General features: G+C 38.8%; 1 protein-coding gene across 7 annotated transcripts in view; it reads right to left on the bottom strand.

Annotated features, from left to right (window-relative positions):
• Positions 1–23,628, bottom strand: part of STRADA (STE20 related adaptor alpha) — a 155,582-nt gene that overhangs the window by 32,730 nt on the left and 99,224 nt on the right. For 6 of the 7 annotated variants that reach the window (XM_053699621.1, XM_053699627.1, XM_053699623.1 and 3 more), the window contains one exon: positions 22,057–22,099. The exons of the other annotated variant lie outside the window; for it this stretch is intronic. In XM_053699621.1, coding sequence (XP_053555596.1) covers positions 22,057–22,099 — 43 coding nt within the window. The remainder of the gene's footprint in view (positions 1–22,056; positions 22,100–23,628) is intronic. 7 annotated transcript variants of the gene reach the window in all.

Consider the following 23,628-nt stretch of genomic DNA (forward strand, 5'->3'; position numbering starts at 1 on the left):
CATTCTTTACTAACAATGTACGCCACCCGCTTGGATATAGGAAAAGCTTCGGGGGGCCCCGGGGCCTCTAAGAACTTTTCCATTTTACATAGTGGTTCTGGAATGACCAGATAATCACAATCATCCAAATTGGATAACACCTCCTTAAGCAGAGCGCGGAGATGTTCCAACTTAAATTTAAAAGTAATCACATCAGGTTCAGCTTGTTGAGAAATGTTTCCTGAATCTGAAATTTCTCCCTCAGACAAAACCTCCCTGGCCCCCTCAGACTGGTGTAGGGGCCCTTCAGAAACCATATCATCAGCGTTCTCATGCTCTACAGAATTTTCTAAAACAGAGCAGTCGCGCTTTCGCTGATAAGTGGGCATATTGGCTAAAATGTTTTTGATAGAATTATCCATTACAGCCGTTAAATGTTGCATAGTAAGGAGTATTGGCGCACTAGATGTACTAGGGGCCTCCTGTATGGGCAAGACTGGTGTAGACGAAGGAGGGGATGATGCAGTACCATGCTTACTCCCCTCACTTGAGGAATCATCTTGGGCATCATTTTTACTAAATTTTTTTATGACATAAAATACATATAGTTAAATGAGAAGGAACCTTGGTTTCCCCACAGTCAGAACACAATCTATCTGGTAGTTCAGACATGTTAAACAGGCATAAACTTGATAACAAAGCACAAAAAACGTTTTAAAATAAAACCGTTACTGTCACTTTAAATTTTAAACTAAACACACTTTATTACTGCAATTGCGAAAAAGTATGAAGGAATTGTTCAAAATTCACCAAAATTTCACCACAGTGTCTTAAAGCCTTAAAAGTATTGCACACCAAATTTGGAAGCTTTAACCCTTAAAATAACGGAACCGGAGCCGTTTTTATATTTAACCCCTTTACAGTCCCTGGAATCTGCTTTGCTGAGACCCAACCAAGCCCAAAGGGGAATACGATACCAAATGATGCCTTCAGAAAGACTTTTCTATGTATCAGAGCTCCACACACATGCAGCTGCATGCCATGCTGTCCTCAAAAACAAGTGCGCCATACCGGCGCGAAAATGAGGCTCTGACTATGATTAGGGAAAGCCCCTAAAGAATAAGGTGTCTTCCGATATAATCATATCAAAATACCCAGAATAAATGATTCCTCAAGGCTAAATATGTGTTAATAATGAATCGATTTAGCCCAGAAAAAGTCTACAGTCTTAATAAGCCCTTGTGAAGCCCTTATTTACTATCTTAATAAACATGGCTTACCGGATCCCATAGGGAAAATGACAGCTTCCAGCATTACATCGTCTTGTTAGAATGTGTCATACCTCAAGCAGTAAGAGACTGCACACTGTTCCCCCAACTGAAGTTAATTGCTCTCAACAGTCCTGTGTGGAACAGCCATGGATTTTAGTTACGGTGCTAAAATCATTTTCCTCATACAAACAGAAATCTTCATCTCTTTTCTGTTTCTGAGTAAATAGTACATACCAGCACTATTTTAAAATAACAAACTCTTGATTGAATAATAAAAACTACAGTTAAACACTAAAAAACTCTAAGCCATCTCCGTGGAGATGTTGCCTGTACAACGGCAAAGAGAATGACTGGGGTAGGCGGAGCCTAGGAGGGATCATGTGACCAGCTTTGCTGGGCTCTTTGCCATTTCCTGTTGGGGAAGAGAATATCCCACAAGTAAGGATGACGCCGTGGACCGGACACACCTATGTTGGAGAAAGTACATTTTTCTGTGAGCCAACAGTTTTAATTGTTGCCCAATCAGCGCTCTAGCTACCGCAAAAGTGCCATATGGGGAGAGCGCTGATTGGACAACAATTTAAACGTTATCTCACAGAAAAATTGACTTTTTGAAGTGGGCGGTAGAGCACAGGGTATTTGAATTTTATATCTATATTAAAAAGTAAGTTATAGTGCATCTTCATAACTGATGAAAGAAATTCGATCTAAAATATCACTAACAGTCCAGATCTGATTTTAAAAATGGGAGAGTTTACCATCACTTTATGTAATACAATCCTAAGGTGTTTTCCTTATATGTTTAATAACAAACTTTGCAATATACTGTCATTATTTATTGTGGTCCCCTTTCCAAATAAATTCTGAAAATGTACTTTCCAATTCATGGAAATAGTGGCAGTGCAAACTCCAGAATTTATCATTACTATATTCCAGTCAAATACATAACATTTTGTTTAATAATAACATTTTGTATGTATGTAGCAACCCCCCCAACACAAATGGCCCCTGAGGCTAAACAGAAAACCCAAAGTCTTAAAAGGTACATGAAACCCCAAAAATGTATTTAATGATTCAGATAGAGCCTACTATTTTATCCAGCTTTTCAATGTACTTGTTTGATCAATTTAGCTTAATTGTCCTGGCATTCTTTATTGAAGGAGCAGAAATGCACTAATGGGAGCTAGTTGAGCACATAGGTAAACCAATGACGAGGCATTTATGTGCAGCCACCAATCAGTAGCTAGCTCCCAGCTCCTGAGCCTACCTGGGTATGCTTTTTAGCAAAGGATACCAAGAGAATGAAGCAAATCAGATAATAGAAGTAAATTGAAAAGTTGTTTAAAATGGTATCTTAATCATGAAAGGAAACGTTGGAATTTCATGTCCCTTTAAGATTCCACATTTTGTTCAGGTGCCTTTGACAGTTTTCGAAAGCTGTAGAAGAGGGATAAAGGAAAAAAGTGAAAAGGGGCGGGGGAAGACATGAATCAAGATATTGACATTTAGGTACATTTTTATTTTAATTTCTAATTATCTTGATTCACCAACTAAAATTTATAACCAGTGAAAAAGATTACACTTATTTGGCAAAAACGTACATTAATGCCAGAGTTTAAGTTACCCATCAAACATTAAAAAGCATGGACATTTCAGACAAACTCCCCTACCTCACCTGGAAGCGCCTGACATTATCAACATAATCACTAACCATCACATTAATAATATCAATTATGTCACTGTTGACATCACCCATGACATTGAACATTTAAAGAATTTACTCATGCAAAACCTGCTCAGATCCCTCCCCTGGTCTCACACACAGACTAGGTACTCTTCACCATATAACCTTTTCCATTACTTAAAGAGACAGTCTACACCAGAATATTTATTGTTTTAAGAGATAGATAATTCCTTTATTATCCATTCCCTAGTTTTGCATAACCAACACAGTTATAATAATACATGTTTTACCTCTGTGATTACCTTGTATCTATGCCTTTGCAAACTGCCCCTTATTTCAGTTCTTTTGATAGACTTGCATTTTAGCCAATCAGTGCTGGCTCCTAGGAACTCCACGTGCGTGAGCACAGTGTTATCTATATGAAACACATGAACTAACACCCTCTAGTGGTGAAAAACTATCAAAATGCCCTGAGCTAAGAGGCGGCCTTCAAGGGCTTAGAAATTAGCATATGAACCACCTAGATTTAGCTTACAACTAAGAATACCAAGAGAACAAAGCAAAATTGGTAATAAAAGTAAATTGGAAAGTTGTTTAAAATAACATGCCCTATCTGAATCATGAAAGTTTATTTTGGACTAGACTGTCCCTTTAAATGTCTACTATACCATCATCATCTTTCTCTCAGTATCACCTTATCACAAAAAAAAAAATCCTCTTCTTAGAACCACTTCCTTACATCAATCAACCTCTGTTTTCATAACTCCAAATTGCCTCCTTTTTACACTACCTTCTCTAAATCACATAAAACCTTCTCCTTACCCACAATATCGTCCTCACCCCCTCTCTATAATACACATCAGCTCCTGCCCACCGTCTTAGCCCCCTTTCCACTCATAGTCAACTTTTCATGCTCAATCCCTCACACACAGCCCTTGCTCAGCCTGCAAACATGTACCATCTCAATCACAACGCACAAATGTTATCTGTATAAAAGACGCACATTTCTATTCAGACCTGAATATACTTTTACATATACAGTTTTAAACTGCATGATATATACAAAATGTCTATCACCAAAAGGTTTAGGAAAAACAGCACACCTTCTTCTTCTATAGTGGGGCACGGAATAAAGGACTTGCCAGGTCCCAAACAATCCAAGTACAAAGTGTATTCTAGCCACCAAACTTCTTTAAAAGACCTTAATTTTCACATAGGGTCCTCAGCAGTAAATTACGTTTCAAGCCTCAGCAGGCTCTTAATCATGTACAATTATACATGTTTAAGAGCCTGCTGAGGCTTGAAACGTTGTAATTTACTGCTGAGGACCCTATGTGAAAATAAAGGTCTTTTAAAGAAGTTTGGTGGCTGGAATACACTTTATATACAAAATGTCACCAGCACTGTAAGTAAACGTGAATCTTTTATTGAAGACACATAAAAACAAGCAACGTTTTGGGGACTAACCCCTTAGTCATGCTATAGGAAACATATGCTTAATTCCTGTCTTTTAAACACAATCTTTGGTGCCAAAATTCCCAAAGAAGGGTGATGGGCCCCATCTACTGGTAACAATAGTGATAACTTCTTAAAGAGCTACTAGGGCTCCGCTATCTCAATTTACCTATGTGTTTATTTTAGGATAATAATCTAAATTAGTTACCGTTGAATATTAGTTTAAAATTAGAGTCTCATTGTTAGGGAAGGTAATGGTTTTACTATACAGAGAAAAAGAATAATTACAAATTTAACTCTTTTACTGCTATCTTGTTAAAGGTTTACATATTGTATTTTAAATGTTACATATGCTCTTTAAGATGTTATCACTATTGTTACCACTAGATGGGGCCCATCACCCTTCTTTGGGAATTTTGGCGCCAAAGATTGTGTTTAAAAGACAGGAATTAAAGGGACAGTCTACACCAGAATTTTTATTGTTTTAAAAGATAGATAATCCCTTTATTACCCATTCCCCAGTTTTGCATAACCAACACAGTTATAATAATATACTTTTAACCTCTGTGATTATCTTGTATCTAAGCCTCTGCAAACTGCCCCTTTATTTCAGTTCTTTTGACAGACTTGCAGTCTAGCCAATCAGTGCCTGCTCCCAGATAACTTCACGTGCACAGTGTTATCTATATGAAATACGTGAACTAACACCCTCTAGTGGTGAAAAACTGTTAAAATGCATTCTGAAAAGAGGTGGCCTTCAAGGTCTAAGAAATTAGCATATGAACCTCCTAGGTTAAGCTTTCAACTAAGAATACCAAGAGTACAAAGCAAAATTGGTGATAAAAGTAAATTGGAAAATTGTTTAAAATTACATGCTCTATCTGAATCATGAAAGTTTATTTTGGCCTAGACTGTCCCTTTAAGCATATGTTTCCTATAGCATGACTAAGAGGTTAGTCCCCAAACGTTGCTTGTTTTTTTGCAGTTAGCCCTGTCTCGTGCACTCCACAGTGGTGCTGTTTTCCCATTTTCGGATTTTGCATGATTGGGAATTGCTGGGATCATGCACACTGTTTAAAAGATGCAATTGGATAAAGAAAAAAACCACTATGACAGAGGGCAGTAAAATGTTTGCCTACAGTGATGTGGATGCAGCTCGAATTACGGCTCTTACTAAAGGCTCTAGAGACTTTCTCAGAATATCCCCTTCGATCACTATTGGTAAGGAATATGTGGCACTAAAGGTCAAGCTCATGAAATGGGACCTACACGCAACCATCCTGGCTGAATACTACAGGGTTAGGAGAATTCCGTGTGGTCTGAGAATGTGTACCTGGCCAACATTACTTAAAGAGAACAAAGCATATTGTGATAAATTCGAGGCCATCATCAACAAATGTTCTTATGATCTGATGGTGTATACAGTGGAAACTCTGCTAAAAGAAATAGAAGCACAGACAGATGTGGTTAAAAAACATCAAGCAGAGCTACTCACATCTTTAACACCAGAAGAATTTGAAGGTTTGGAGAAAAAGGTCGATGATAAAATCCAAACAGAACAGAAAACAATCAAAGAAACAAAGAGAACGAAATTTCAAAGAGATGAGGAAGACTACAGGCTTGGTAAAGTTTACAAGTGGCGGTATAGTAACCAAGGTTACCAGTCGATGCACAGATTTGCAACACGAAGAAGAGCCAATCAAAGAAGAAATCAGCAGTCACGTGACAACAGTGTCTCAAGCCGGACCGATACGTCATCAAACGGAGCAACACCTTCCCCTTTGGATCTGAGCGGCGGCAACAGCGATATCGCCGGGGAGGCCGCAAACATCGCAAATGGGGGCTTAACGAAAACTCCAGCTGTAAATTTCCAATAGGAACAGGCAAGGAAATCCCAACTCAAGACCAACAAGAAGTAGACGTACTTCAAGAAACTGTGGTAAATATATCACAATACACTCTTACATCAGATGATCTGTGCGTATTAAATAAGGGACTCTATTTTTGCCCATATCAGGACACTGACTTTTTTGAGTTAGCTAAAGATCTACAAAGACTTTATCGAAATATTAAACTAAAGTCTGGTTTGGTGGTGATGTACAACAAAACTTATGCTTACCTGATAAATTTATTTCTTTTTTGACACGATGAGTCCACGGATCATCTTAATTACTAATGGGATATTCACCTCCTGGTCAGCAGGAGGCGGCAAAGAGCACCACAGCAAAGCTGTTAAATAGCTCCTCCCTTCCCTCCTCCTCCAGTCATTCGACCAAAGATAAGGAAAGAAAGGAAAAGCCAAAGGTGCAGAGGTGTCTGAAGTTTACCATAACCCAAAAACCTGTCTTACAAGAACAGGGCAGGCCGTGGACTTGTGTCAAAAAAGAAATAAATTTATCAGGTAAGCATACATTTTGTTTTCTTTTTAATGACACAATGAGTCCACGGATCATCTTAATTACTAATGGGATCCAATACCAAAGCTAGAGTACACAGATGATATGGGAGGGACAAGACAGGGAACTTAAATGGAAGGCACCACTGCTTGAAGAACCTTTCTCCCAAAAGCTTCCTCAGCCGAGGCAAAAGTATCAAACCTGTAGAATTTTGAAAAAACGTGGAGAGGACCAAGTTGCAGCCTTGCAAATCTGTTCCATAGAAGCTTCATTTTTGAATGCCCATGAGGAAGCAACAGCCCTTGTGGAATGAGCTGCAACTCTCACTGGAGGCTGTCGTCCAGCAGTCTCATATGCAAAACGGATGATACTCTTCAGCCAAAAAGAAAGAGAAGTAGCCGTAGCTTTCTGACCCTTATGTTTTCCAGAGAAAACCACAAACAAAGAGGAAGACTGACGAAAATCTTTAGTCGCCTGTAGGTAATACTTTAAAGAACGAACCACGTCCAAATTGTGCAAAAGCCGTTCCTTCTGAGAAAAAGGATTAGGACACAAGGAAGGAACAACAATCCCCTACTTAATGTTCCTGTCAGAAACAACCTTAGGAAGAAATCTTAACTTAGTACACAAAACTACCTTATCTGAATGGAAAATAAGGTAAGGAGATTCACACTGCAATGCCGAGAGTTCCGAAACTCTACGAGCAGAGGAAATAGCAACAAGAAATAAAACTTTCCAAGATAACAACTTAACATCTAAGGAATGCATAGGCTCAAACGGAGGCCGTTGGAGAACATTAAGAACTAAATTCAGACTCCATGGAGGAGAAACTGGTTTGAACACAGGCCTAATTCTAACCAAGGCCTGACAAAAAGATTGAACATCTGGAACATCTGCCAGACGTTTATGCAACAAAATAGATAAAGCAGAGATCTGACCCTTCAAAGAACTTGTCGATAATCCTTTCTCCAAACCCTCTTGGAGAAAAGACAAAATTCTATGAATCCTATCTCTACTCCATGAGTAGCCCTTGGATTCACACCAATAGAGATATTTATGCCATATCTTATGGTAAATCTTCCTAGTTACAGGAAGTTACATATGTTTGGGGTAGACGGCAAGACGGAAGCCTTTTCTTACAAAGAAAAACATCCAAGCCCAGCTAAATTGAGCAAAAACACATCTGAAGTCTCCCAAAATCATGTGAGAAAAGGTGTTATGGTCTGATGAAACCAAGGTTGAACTTTTTGGCAATAATTCCAAAAGATATGTTAGGCGCAAAAACAACACTGCACATCACCAAAAGAACACCATACCCACAGTGAAGCATGGTGGTGGCAGCATCATGCTTTGGGGCTGTTTTTCTTCAGCTGGAACTGGGATCTTATTCAAAGTAGAGGGAATTATGAACAGTTCCAAATACCAGTCAATATTGGCACAAAAGCTTCAGGCTTCTGCTAGAAAGCTGAACATGAAGAGGAACTTCATATTTCAGCATGACAACGACCCAAAGCATACATCCAAATCAACAAAGGAACGGCTTCACCAGAAAAAGATTAAAGTTTTGGAATGGCCCAGCCAGAGCCCAGACCTGAATCCAATCGAAAATCTGTGGAGTGATATGAAGAGGGCTGTGCACAGGAGATGCCCTCGCAATCTGACAGATTTGGAGTGTTTTTGCAAAGAAGAGTTGGCAAATCTTGCCAAGTCAAGATGTGCCATGCTGATAGACTCATACCCAAAAAGACTGAGTGCTGTAATAAAATCAAAAGTTGCTTCAACAAAAGTTGCTGCAACCATATTATTTTTATTTTTTATTACTTCCCTTCACCTAAAAGATTTCAGTTTGTTTTTCAATTGAGTTGCATAGTTTATAGGTCACATTAAAGGTGGAAAAAGTTCTGAAATGATTTATCTTTGTCTCATTTTTTCACAGAAACCTGCCATTTTAACAGGGGTGTGTAGACTTTTTATATCCACTGTATATGTGTGTGTGTGTATATATATATATATATATAAAAACATAATTTATGTAAGAATTTACCTAATAAATTCATTTCTTTCATATTGGCATATCCTACCAGGAGGGGCAAAGTTTCCCAAACCTCAAAATGCCTATAAATACACCCCTCACTACACCCACAATTCAGTTTAACGAATAGCCAAGTAGTGGGGTGATAAAGAAAGGAGTAAAAAGCATCAACAAAGGAATTTGGAAATAATGTGCTTTATACAAAAAAATCATAACCACCATAAAAAGGGTGGGCCTCATGGACTCTTGCCAATATGAAAGAAATGAATTTATCAGGTAAATTCTTACATAAATTATGTTTTCTTTCATGTAATTGGCAAGAGTCCATGAGCTAGTGACGTATGGGATAGCAATACCCAAGATGTGGAACTCCACGCAGGAGTCACTAGAGAGGGAGGGATAAAAATAAAAACAGCCATTTTTCGCTGAAAAATTAATCCACAACCCAAAATATAAGTTTATTCTCATGAATGAAAAGAAAAAACTTAAACATAAGCAGAAGAATCAAACTGAAACAGCTGCCTGAAAAACTTTTCTACCAAAAACTGCTTCCGAAGAAGCGAATACATCAAAATGGTAGAAATGAGTAAATGTATGCAAAGAAGACCAGGTTGCGGCTCTGCAAATCTGACCAACCAAAGCTTCATTCTTAAAGTCCCACGAAGTGGAGACTGATTGAATAGAATGAGCTGTAATTCTCTGAGGCGGGGCTTGACCCGACCCCAAATAAGCTGAATGAAACAAAAGATGTAACCACAAAGCCAAGGAAACGGCAGAGGCCTTCTGACCTTCCCTAGAACCAGAAAAGATAAATAGACTAAAAGTCTTCCTGAAATCTTTAGTAGCTTCAACATAATATTTCAAACTCTTACCATATCCAAAGAATATAAGGATTTCTTCAAAGAATTCTTAGGATTAGGACACAAGAAAAGGACAACAATTTCTCTATTAATGTTGTTAGAATTCACAACCTTCGGTAAGAATTTAAATGAAGTCCGCAAAACCACCTAATCCTGATGAAAAATCAGAAAAGGAGATATACAAGAAAGAGCAGATAATTCAGAAACTCTTCTAGCAGAAGAGATGGCCAAAAGGAACAACACTTTCCAAGAAAGTAGTTTAATGTCCAAAGAAAGCATAGGCTCAAATGGAGGCGCCTGAAACGCCCTCAAACCAAATTAAGACTCCAAGGAGGAGAAAATGAATTAATGACAGGCTTGATACAAACCAAAGCCTGTATAAAACAGCAAATATCAGGAAGCTTTAGCAATCTTTCTATAAAATGAGACAGAAAGAGCAGAGATTTATCCCTTCAAGGAACTTGCAGACAAAACCTTATCCAAACCATCCTGAATAAACTGCAAAATTCTAGAATTTCTAAAAGAATGTCCAAATGAATTTATGAGAAGGACACCATGAATATAAGTCTTCCAAACTCGATAATAAATCTTCCTAGAAAAAGATTTATGAGCCTGTAACATAGTATTAATCACTGAGTCAGAGAAACTTCTATGACTAAGCACTAGGCGTTCAATTTCCATACCTTCAAATTTAATGATTTAAAATCCTGATGGAAAAACAGACCTTGAGACAGAAGATCTGACCTTAATGGAAGAGGCCAAGGTTGGCAACTGGACATCCAAACAAGATCCACATACCAAAACCTGTGAGGCCATGCTGGAGCTACAAGCAAAACAAATGACTGTTCCATGATGATTTGGGATATCACTCTTGGAAAAAACTAGAGGCAGGAAAATATAAGCAGGTTGGCAACACCCAGGAAGTGTCAACGCATCCACTGCTTTCGCCTGAAGAACCCTGGACCTGGACAGGTACCTGGGAAGTTTCTTATTTAGATGAGAAAACACATCTGGATAGAGAGACCACTCCCGCGGATGTAAAGTCTGATGGCTGAGATAATCCGCTTCCCAATTGTCTACACCTGGGATATGTACCACAGAAATTAGACAAGAGCTGCATTCCGCCCAAGAAAGTTTTCAAGATACTTCTTTCATAGCAAGGAGACTGTGAGTCCCACCCTGATGATTGACATATTCCACAGCTGTGATATTGTCTGTCTGAGAACAAATGAACGGTTCTCTCTTCAACAGAGGCCAAGCCTGAAGAACCCTGAAAATTACACGGAGTTCAAAAATATTGATTGATAATCTCGCCTCTTCATATTTCCAAACCCCTTGTGCTGTCAGAGATCCCCAAACAGAGCATTTATCAGTTCCGCCTGGGGGTCCCTGGACCTTGACCCGTATCTCAGGAGCTTGGCATTCTGTTGAGATGCCATGAGATCTAATTCCGGCTGACCCCACTTTAATCCCCAGTTTCCATAGATTGACCCTCTTGGATCAAGGAAGAATGGAGCGAATAGCTTCCATCTTGAAGGACGGTACTCTGAGGAATCTGTTTAGACTCTTGAGATCTAAAAACAGGTCTGAAGGTTCCCTCCTCTGTATGGGAACCACAAACAAGTTGGAAAAAATTCCAGACCCTGTTCCTAAATCCGAACAGGAACTATCAATATCATGTCAGATAGGTCTCCTACACAGAGTAAGAACGCCCCTCTTCCTCTGTAGATAATCATGGAAGCAAAGACCCGCCCCTGGGAGAAAAAAGTCCTGAACTCTAAATTCTATCCCTTGGATATAGAGTCCTCCCGGATTGGGGGCAGGCCTATCATGCTGTCTTTTGATTCACCAGCAGGATACTTGGATTGCTTTCCCCTATTCCAAGATTGACTGGGTCACCAGGAAAGATTAGACTGTTGCTGCTTGGAAGAAGGAGTTGAACGACTTCCTTTGAAAGTTCAAAAGGAACTAAAATACACTGACGACTGTTAACTTATCCTGAGGGAAGGAATGTCCCTTTCCTCTCAATATCAGAGAGAATAAGGAGGTCCAAACAAGAGGGAATCACCAAACGTCTATACTCAGATGAGGCATCCACAGGCCATATATCTTTTTTAAATGACACATTTTCATTTTTTTGTTATTGGGCAGGAATTGAACCACTGACCTTGATCTACAAGGCAGTAGCCTTGCTGTCTGAGCTAATTGCTATTTTCCCTAACGCTCTGCGGGCTATATGGCAAAGCCTGAAATCTTAGCTCCCAACTTAAAAACCTTAAAGTGGAGCATCTGAATAAAAGCGTTGGCTAACTTAATTGCCTTAATCCTATCCTGGATTTTTTCGAGAGGAGTGTCTGTCCGAATAGACATCAACACAGTACGCCACCGCACTGGTGACAAGTAATACAAACCCATTTCCTGGGTACCATTGACAAGACTCCTTGATATAATCTGCTATATCTTGGAGAAAAGGGCTTTGTAAAGTTTACTGGACTCATTAGGATTGACTACGCCGGAGATATCGGAGTGTCCGGGGTGGCAAAAACCTCCTAAAGTAATAAACGGAGATGTGCAAGCTTAAACTGAAAGAAAAACACTTCAGCATCAAATAAAGGAATTACACAGACAGAGTCTGAGATTTCCCCCTTATATACTACCGAAGCATCCTCCACTTCAGGCTTCAGGAAAGAAAATTCGGAATAGCTACTGCTGTATCAGCAACATTCACTGGTTACATACATTTCCTCAAGCGTTTTCCCTGTAACATGGGAAAAAACAGACCATGCATCAGATATTGCTTCAATGATCTTAGGATGCGATGTCCTGCCAAGTAACTCCAGGTGGAGTTTGTGAGGAAGCGCAGGGCACTGCATGTGTGGGCTATAAAAAAAATTGGACACTTGTGGAGAAAAAAAAATTCTTTTTTTTCCCTATAGTAAAGTTCTCTCACAACATAGGGGACAGAGAAGGTTATTGGTGGTGAATAATCAAATAAAAACTAACCCAGTAAAAAAAATGTTACTGTTTCTTTAATTTTTAAAACGTAACTTTTTATTTACGTTACTGTTTTTAAAATGCAACTTCTTTATTTACGTGTGCCAACTATGGAGGTGCATGATACTGTAAACCCCCTCTACACCTAAGCTTAAACATTTTTCCTAGCTGAGGTGCCTGCCAGCCGTTCTACACAGTAAATATTCCGGACTCAGCTGAAGCACTGTCCGGTCCATTCTCTTTGAAGAGCAAACATTCAGGGTTAAATCCTCTATGCCTTCCGTTACCCGGAAATGCTTACAAAGTGTTGCGCCACTAAATTGGCGCCACACCTAACTCCCGGTCGCCACTGATATCTGTACTAGGTGGAACGCTGGGAGCATAATAACGGACTAATCAGCTTCTAGTATTGGGCAGCTGCTAGTCCGAGTGTAAATTTTTTTAACAGTTCAACCACCTCACACTGAACTCGTTCTACAGTATAATTCATTGAGGTCTTGGCAATATGTGATCTCCCGGTCGGCTATTATTAAACCGCCGGGAGATGAGAACACATGTCCCATCCAGCCCCAGTGCCTGTGTCCAGACTGTCCAAGGTGTCCCCTAAAACTCTAGGGAAATGTAACTTGTAACCCTCTGAAAAAGAGCCCAAATTTTAATGAGGTATAAATAAACGAAAAAGTGTCCAACCTTTCTTCTGAGTTTTACTTCAACCCCCAGAATAAAGTCAGCACTTACCTCATCTTCTGCCTGACAGCCAAGGCAGTTCCTCTCCCTCACATGGACCTGTAAATAAACAAAAGTCCTGAGTAATATCCCTTAGATTTTCTTGGTAAGGGCAGCATAAATTACATGGGAGGCGCAGTGAGAATTATGTCCCATAAGTTCCCATTGCTCTAAAGCCACCACTGCTCTACTGAAGAGACTGATATGTACTACGGCTACACCCTAGAACAAAGCAGCACAATCTTGTACTACTTTAAAAATAATAAACTCTTGATTGAAGAATCTTTTCTAACACCTAACTTTACCACCTCCTTGCACTTAACGTAGGCAAAGAGAATGAATGGGGTGGGAGGGAGGGGAGGAGCTATTTAACAGCTTTGCTGTGGTGCTGTTTGCCGCCTCCTGCAGGGCAAGAGAGGTATTCCCATTGGTAATTAAGATGATCCGTGGACTCAATGTGCCATTAAAAAGAAAGAACAGTCTGATGCAGAGCAGCGCTGCAAAGTAAAAGAGCCAACAGTTCCTGCATGTGTCCCATTCTTTCTGCAGACATACTGCATTTTCTGCGATGACATCTCAGATCACAGTATGTTCTGCCTTGGGGAAGTGCATGTTCATAAAAAAATATGAATCCTAAAACCTCTGGCAAATAAAGAGGCTTAAACTTGATGGCATTAAAGTGAATGTAAACTTGAGCATAGTCGCTCAAGTCATAGGATAGAATTAAAAAAAATAATGAGACTTTTTTATTCAACAAATTTTTAGTATACACGTATCTTCTGAGATTTTTTCCTTGTAATGCTATAAGGATAAGAATCTGGCAACTACAGGCCAGTTAGTTTAACTTCAGTAGTAGGGAAATTAATGGAAAGCCTCTTAAAAGAAAGAATTATGACTTACATAAAGACAAACAATTTAGAGGACCAAAATCAGCATGGTTTTACTTCAGGGAGATCATGTCAGACTAATCTAATTGACTTCTTTGATTATGTAACAAAAGTATTAGACAAGGGTGGAGCAGTTGATGTAGCATATCTAGATTTCAGCAAAGCATTTGACACCGTCCCACACAATAAACTAATTCACAAACTATATCTCCTTGGTCTAGATTCAAAAATTGTGAACTGGGTGGAATGCTGGCTTAAGGACAGAAAACAAAGTGTCTTAGTAAATGGAGTTCATTCAGCAGAGGGGGCTGTTACTAGTGGTGTTCCTCAGGGGTCAGTTCTGGGGCCTGTTTTGTTTAACATATTTATCTGCGATATCAGCAAAGGGCTACAGGGGAAAGTATGTCTCTTTGCAGATGATACAAAAATTTGCAACAGAGTGGATGTTCCAGGGGGGGGTAGACAAAATGAGAAGTGATATACAACAATTGGAGGATTGGACAAACGACTGGGATCTAAAGTTTAACACAGTGTAAAATAATGCATTTAGGGAAGAAAAATCCAAATGTTAATTACAGACTCAATGACACTTTACTGACTGTTACAGATGAGGAACAGGACTTGGGAATTATTATTTCAGATGATTTAAAACTTAGTAAACAATGTAGTAATGCAGCGAGTAAGGCTAGCAGAATGCTTGGATGTATTGGTAAAGGTATTTGCAGCAGAAATAGTAAGGTTCTTATGCCACTTTATAGATCATTAGTTAGGCCTCATCTTGAGTATTGTGTGCAGTTCTGGAGGCCATATCTTCAGAAGGATATTAACAAACTTGAATCTGTGCAAAGGAGGGCTACCAAAATGGTACATGGTCTAAAAAATAAAACTTACCAGGATAGGCTCAATGACCTAAATATGTATAGCTTAGAGGAGAGAAGGGAAAGAGGTGATATGATAGCAACTTTCAAGTACATTAAAGGGTTTAGTAAAACTGAGGCTGTGGGTATTTTACATAAAATGGAAAATTCAAGAACAAGGGGTCATGAGCTCAAGCTAAAGGATAGTAGATTCAGGAGTAATTTGAGGAAGCACTTCTTTACAGAAAGAGTGATTGATTTATGGAATAAACTTCCTCAAGAGGTAGTAGCAACAAACACTGTGGGGGACTTTAAACATGCATGGGACAAGCATAAGGCTATCCTACGAACTAGAAAAGTTTATAATGTTAGGTAAGATTGGGCAGACTTGCTGGGCCTATGGCTCTTATCTGCCATCAATATCTATGTTTCTATGTTTCTATAAGCGATGTTCCCACCGCCATATTCATCAATTGATTGACAGATGACGAATCTGCAATCCACTAATCGTTGTTTCCCCCACCCCCACACAACAATTAGTGCATCATCTGTCAATCAATTGATGAATATGGCGGGCGGAGGAACGGTGCTTATCCTTATAGCATTACAAGGTAAAAATCTCAGAAGAAACGTATATACTACATATTTGATGAATGAAAGTCTCATTCATTTTTTAAATTATATTTTATGGACTTGAGTGACTATGCTCAAGTTTACATTCTCTTTAAGTACTGCCCGAGAATGAAAATGAAGCAACTGGCACAAGAGCTGAACCCACTCTAGACTGGCACATGGTATCTAGAAAACTTTCTGGTATAGTTAGTTAAAGGACAGTATAGTCAAAATTAAACTTTCATGATTCAGATAGGGCATGCAATTTTAAACAACTTTCTTATTTTCTTTTATGATTAAAATTTGCTTTGTTCTCTTGGTATTATATGTTTAAAGCTAAACCTAGGTAGGCTCATATGCTAATTTGTAAGCCCTTAAGGCCTACTCTTATCTCAGTTAATTGTGACAGTTTTTCCACAGCTAGACAGCGCTAGTTCATTTGTGCCATATAGATAACATCGTGCTCACTCCTGTATAGTTATGTGCGAGTCAGCACAGATTGGCTAAAATGCAAGTCTGTCAAAAAAACTGAAATAAGGGGTACAGTCTGCAGAAGCTTAGATACAAGGTAATCACAGAGATAAAAGTATTAATGTAAGTGTTGGTTATGCAAAACTGGGGAATGGGTAATAAAGGGATTATCTATCCTTTTAAACAATACAATTCTGGAGTAGACTGTCCCTTTAATGCTTATAAGACTACTAAATGTTCAAATGTAAGTAACTATAAAATGTACAGTATAGCTATATGACAAGATCTATGTAAAATAAGTTTTGTTTCCTCATCGGTGGTGGGTCAGATGTGCTCTCAAATGATAAAGCCTGGAATGCTATAATGCTGCAGAAAGTACATCACATTGAAATAAGTATAACTTACTATACCCTGATTTGCTTAAAGGGACATTACATTTTTGTTTTTTAATCACTACACGCAGCACGATTTAGAAACCCGACCCTTCAACAGTCTACATAATGCTGGTCTAGTTTAGGCACTACATTCACCGGCCACTTTATTAGGTATACCTGTTCATTCACTTGGTAACACAAATTACTAATTAGCAAATCACATGGCAGCAACTCAATGCATTTAGGCATCTAAACGTAGTGAAGACGACTTGGTGAAGTTCAAACCGAGCATCAGAATGGGGAAGAGAGGGGATTTAAGTGACTTTGAACATGGCATGGTTGTTGGTGCCAGACGGGCTGGTCTGAGTATTTCAAAAACTGCTGATCTACTGGGATTTTCCCACACAACCATCTCTAGGGTTTACAAAGAATGGTTCAAAAAAGAGAAAATATCCTGTGAGCGGCAGTTGTGTAGACGAAAATGCCTTGTTAATGTCAGAGGAGAAAGGGCAGACTGGTTTGAGATGGTAGAAAGGCAACAGTAACTCTAATAACGACTCGTTACAACCAAGGTATGCAGAATACCATCTCTGAACTCACAGCACGTCGAACCTTGATGGGCTACAGCAGCAGAAGAAGAGCAGCAGAAGACCACACCGGGTGCCACTCCTGTCAGCTAAGAGCAGATAACTGAGGCTACAATTCGCACAGGCTCACCAAACCTGGACAATAGAAGATTGGAAAAATGTTGCCTGGTCTGATGAGTCTCGATTTCAGCTGTGACAGGGTCAGAATTTGGTGTAAAAAACATGAAAGCATGGATCCATCCTGTCTTGTGTCAACGGTTCAGGCTAGTGGTGGTGGTGGTGTAATGTTGTGGGGGATATTTTCTTGGCACACTTTGGGCCACTTAGTACCAATTGAGCATCGTTAAAATGCCACAGCCTACCTGAGTATTGTTGCTGACCATGTCCATTCCTTTATGACTACAGTTGTTACAATATGAGTAATTTGCTAAATATGATCAAATTATATATATGTATTTGTGAGTATATATATATATATATATATATATATATATATATATATATATATATATATATATATATATATATATTACACTGCTCTCTGCAAACAGACTGAAATTTAAGTGTATCTGCCCAGTATTCTTAGAGAATCACAGACCTGAATATCTCAGCTGTTACACTGGTCTCTGCAAACAGACTGAAATTTAAGTTTATCTGCCCAGTATTCTTAGAGAATCACAGACCTGAATATCTCAGCTGTTACACTGCCCTCTGCAAACAGGTAGCTTTGGAAGATAGCCATAATCACACCCTGCTCGATTGGATTCTCTCCACCTCTCCCGACCGAATCCAGGAGGCAGGTGTTCTCCCTAACAATTTCAGTGACCACTGCTTAGTGTACTGTGTGCGCAAAATAAAGGCAACTAAAACCTCTCCCAAGGTTAAAATCACCAGATCCTTCAAAAAATTTAATCTTCAATCATTTCTAAATGACATCAAGAACCTCCCCTGGCACAGATTAAACCTAATCCCAAACCTTGACTCTGCAGTTGAATTCTTTCAGTCCGAACTCCTACAAGTTTGGAATTTACATGCCCCGCTGCGTAAGGTGAGAGTAAAAGGAGCACACTTGAATTGGATCACAGCTGACCTCATTCAAATGTACCAGTTTCGAGATTCATTGTGGTCAAAGTTCAAGCATACTGGCTCTATGAACGATATATAGACAATGGCGAAATATATGCACTAAACAAACAAAATTGGCCAAGGCCCAATATTTCTGTGAAAATCTGAACAATAACATATCAAACCCTAGAAAGTTTTGGAAAGTCATAAATAATTTACAAACTCCACCAATCCACTCCCAACCCTCCACTGTCAATGTGGACAACCAAACCCTGCAACTCCCCTTAGATGTAGCAAATGCCTTTAACAAATATTTTGTCGGATGCTCCACCACCCTGATTGACAAACTAATAAATGGCACGCATCCTGAAGCTACAAATGTGGATCAGGCCCCACTAAATCAGCAAAGACCCAATATAGAGAAGTTCAATTTTAGACCTGTACCCATCAATGTCATTAAGAAACACCTTAATAACCTAAAAATGAAAAACCAGTCTGGACCTGATCAAATCCCAGCAATGCTGTTGAAGCTTAGTGCGCCAGCAATTGCTAAACCTGTCACAACCCTAATTAATGAATCCTTGGTGTCTGGATACATACCCAAACTCTGGAAGACTGCAAGAGTAGTGCCTATCCATAAAAGTGGGGAGATAACCTTGGTTTCTAACTATCGCCCAATAACATTGCTCCCAGTATTGTAAAAAATCTTAGAAAAATGCGTCCATATGCAATTATGTGAATATTACCAACAATCTAACTATCTGACCCCTGATCAATCAGGTTTTCGTACAAATCACTCCACTACAACTGCCCTCCTAAAAGTTTGCAATGATATCCAAACTGGAATGGAACAAGGAGACCTAACTGGAGCTATTTTCCTTGATTTTGCAAAGGCCTTTGACACAGTAGACCACGACATACTACTGCTCAAACTAAAAAACTCAGGTATTGGTGATCGTCCGCTAACCTGGTTTCGATCATATGTATCGGATCGATCACAATATGTCTCCATTTCTGACAGCGACTCCCTCCCTCTCCCAGTCACGTGTGGTGTTCCCCAAGGTTCCATTCTCGGCCCCCTGCTATTCACATTGTTTATAAATGATCTGCCTAATGTCTGCAAATCCTCAACTGTGCACATGTATGCAGATGACACGGTAATCTATGCAAACAATTCCGATCTACCGCAGCTTGAAGCAGTACTCCAAGACCAGTTCACAGAGGTAGAAAAGTGGATCTCAAAAAACAAACTCTTCCTAAACACTGACAAAACTGTCACAATGATCTTTGGAACAGGACCTAAACTACACAAACTACAAAATTCCCATCTATGCATCAAAACAAAATCAAATTGCACACTGACCGCAGTCCACTCTTTTAAATACTTGGGTATGTTGTTAGACCCAATCTATCTTTTGGCCCTCATATAGAAAAACTGGCATCTAAACTTTATCCAAAAATAGGTGCCCTGTACAGAAACAAATCCTGCCTCAGCCCTACTGTAAAGGAAAAGATTGTACAGCAAATGCTGATGCCAATCGTGGATTATGGGTATGTAGTATATGCACCAGCACCGCAAACTCACCTTAATAAACTTAATACATTGTATAACTCGTTCTGCCGCTTTGTGCTACAATGTAACTACAGGACCCACCATTGTGACATGCTAAAAGAACTAAACTGGTTGTCGCTGGAATCCAGACGCACCCTCCATCTTTCCTGCCTAGTGTTTAAAAGCTTTTCTGGGAAGCTCCCACCCTACCTGAGCAGTATGCTCTCACCGGTTATTCCCACCTCCTATAACCTCCGATCCAGTACCAGCACATTATTTAGCGTGCCTCAATACAAAAAGAAAGCAGCTCGATCCTCCTTTTCCTACAGAGCACCACAATTATGGAACGACCTCCCGCACACTTTCAAACCTTCCCCATGCCCAATATCCTTTAAGAGATCCCTCTCTACATATCTCAAAACAGAATGCACCTGTCATTGTTGATAATATATTTCCTACCTGTTCTATGTTAAAAATAAATTGTGCATATATCATGTATTATTATTGTTTTGTATCCATTGTATCAATGCAATGTTTTGTGTACCCAGGACATACTTGAAAACGAGAGAAATCTCAATGTTTCTTTCCTGGTAAAATATTTTATAAATAATAAAAATAAAAATAATAATATGTGTGTGTGTGTGTGTGTGATGTAACTACTTGATGTCCAGCTTGCTGAAAGTCTCTCAAGGACACACCTGTTTATGTACAGAGATAGGGCAATAAATTCCTTTAGTTAAAATAGTTTAGTGAAAAAGTCCAGAAGTCACAAGCCATGTTAGCAGCTGTCCAACCATCAGAAATAGCATACAGAGATAGGTAAAATGCTGAGATACAAATTACTTTAGAAACAAAAATATACATTCAGCTCTTATGAACCAATCACACTCTTAGCCAACTCAAAGCATCCACCATTATCCATTTTTGGGTTGTATTAGCTGAAGAGGCCTGTCATTATAGGTATATAAGGTATAGGGAGAAGGGAGTGAGTAGTAGAGGAGAAGAGAAGGCAGGAGGGGTAATTATATTATGCACTTACCTACTTTATAGCTATAAGGTTATTTTTATGTTTGTTTGCATTTGATGTAAGAAATTGTATGCAGTTATGTCAATGTGTTTTATGTAATGTATTTAATGTAACTCATATTAATGGTACCATATAAAGAAGCATAGAATATTATATTGTGTGATCTAAGATTTTGGGGGCTGTGACTAATAAAGTTGTTATATTAAGCTGTCTTTCTCACAAGCAAATTATTTCATAAATAATAGTTATTATTATTATTATTAATATAAATATTATATTCCAAAATTAATAATTAATCTTCAATACAGTGTACCAATCTTGTGATGGCTACTTTCAGTAGGATAATGCACCATGTCACAAAGCTCAAATCATCTCAAACTGGTTTCTTGAACATGACAATGGGTTCACTGTACTCCAATGGCCTTCACAGTCACCAGATCTCAATCCAATAGAGCACCTTTGGGATGTGGTGGAACGGAGATTTGCATTATGGATGTGCAGCTGACAAATCTGCAGCAACTGCGTGATGCTATCATGTCAATATGGACTAAAATGTCTGAGGAATGTTTCCAACACCTTGTTGACACAAAGAATTAAGGCAGTTCTGAAGGCAAAAGGGAAACCAACCTGGTACTAGCAAGGTGTACCTAATAAAGTGGCCGATGAGTGTATATATAGATTTGTCCCTAATTGACCACAACAGCATAGATAAACATACTCAACGTGGAAAATTATTGTACTTTTTAAATGCTTTTGGAGCAATATATATATATATATATATATATATATATATATATATATCATATTATATATTATATTATTATAGTCAGAATTTTTTATTTAATTTTCAATTTGTTACAGCATGTAATTTTAAGACTAGCGACTCTGCACCAGACCCAGTGTTTAACCCCCGCACAACCCAGCTGTGTGACTGGATCAGCAGCAGTTTATGCTTGGGACCAGCAATTCTCTGACGGTAGCTAGTAGTGCAGAGCCGCTAGTAATTTGAGAATCAAACCTTACAAAACATGCAGTTTATTATATGAGGTAAGCTCTGCTGCAATTGTAAATCAGTAAATAAATGTGATGCAATAGCAAAAAATGATGTGTATACAATACATTTATTTATTTATTGAATTGCATATCATATCTCCTGGAGACATGCCTAAGTGAGTCACGAAAAATAATTTTTCAGAAAAACAAAACCCATGTAGAATATTATCATACCTGTTTGAAGAAGGAATGTGTGAGGAGTGAGCTGGCATCTGGCCTAAAAAAAGAACATGACGACAAGAGAGTAATGAGGGACAACATAATGTTTACAGCAGGCACTGTCACTCTTTTGTGTCACCCTTTTGTGACGTAACATAGTAGATTATTAGCTAACAGATTACACGCTCATGCATGTTTTTCCATTCAGGCTTCTTAATAGAAAAGATAGTCATATGATGGTTGTTTGTGTGGAAGAAAATTAAAAAAAAACAGACTAGTGAGGGATGCCGGAGGGGGAGAGCATTAGACAGCAGTTGATGGAAGAAGAAAGAAGAGGAGGACCACCGCCATGAAGACAAAGAGGGCCACCTCGGAGGACTGCCGCCATGAAGAAAGTTGGGTGAGTACAAACTTTGGGGTTTGGAGCTAGGATTTTTTTGGGTGGGTTTTTTCTTTTGAAAAATATCTGCAATTACTTTAGGACAATGCACTACCAAATGCCCTTTTCATGGCAATTTTTACAGTAGGTCTTTTAGATAGTCTTTTTTTTGGGTGGGGTTGCAGTTTTTTATGTGAAAAAGTGCTAAATCGATTTAGGGCAATGCTCTACAAAACGCCCTTCTAACTAACTTAGTGCAATAATTTAGGGCTAGATTACAAGTTGCGTGGTATATATATATTTTTTGCATAAGTGAAAACTTAGCTAGGATTTTAATTTTTGCGCTTTTCGGGTTGTGTTCATATTACAAGTTCCAAACAAAACTTATTTTGCGCTAGCCTTAACCCGAATACCGCAAAAAAACTTTGCATTCCCCCATAGAAGTCAATAGAAAAAAAAATTGTTAAAAAAACCCATTGTCCAAACAACTTAACATATTCGCATTTGTCAAAAAAAAAATTTTCAGTAAATACATATTTAAAATCTTTATTAAATATAAATATTGCATAAATATGTTTCTTTCTTAAGACATGGCGAGTCCAGGGATCATCATCAATTACTGTTGGGAATATCACTCCTGGCCAGCAGGAGGAGGCAAAGAGCACCAAAGCAAAGCTGTTAAAGTGATGGTAAAGTAACAGTAATGTCGATACGGTATAGCATTGTGTGTCTAAAATAAATATAAGTTTAATTCATCAATTTTTTTATATTGCAGTATTAATCAATTTCTAACCTTTATAAATCAATTTTTGGACTTGCACAAATTCAACCCGTATTTTTTTTTTTTCCTCCTTGGGTCCCATTTTTATATAAACCAATTGAAATGTTTGCCGTTAGGCGGCCGTCACTCTACGTCATCCGCCCCTTTAGTAATAACCGCATGCACGGAAACCACTTGCGCTCCCGTTTCGCGCATGCGTCCTCCTAACATGTAGGAATCCCATACAACTTCTTAGGCCGATTGAACGCAGCATCGGCAAGCAGCGCATGTGCATTTTAAGTCCGATTCGTGAACGCGCTTTTCTGTGACGTTGAGAGCGGGTGGGACCGCTGAAGACGTCAGTAATTGCTGAAAAAGGAAGTAGGGCTTGGGAGGAGTCGGGGAGCCGTACGGTAGTGAATTTGTAATAGATTTTTTGGTGCCAAAT

Source organism: Bombina bombina, chromosome 1, assembly GCF_027579735.1.
Source record: "Bombina bombina isolate aBomBom1 chromosome 1, aBomBom1.pri, whole genome shotgun sequence".
Taxonomy (NCBI): Eukaryota; Metazoa; Chordata; class Amphibia; order Anura; family Bombinatoridae; genus Bombina; species Bombina bombina.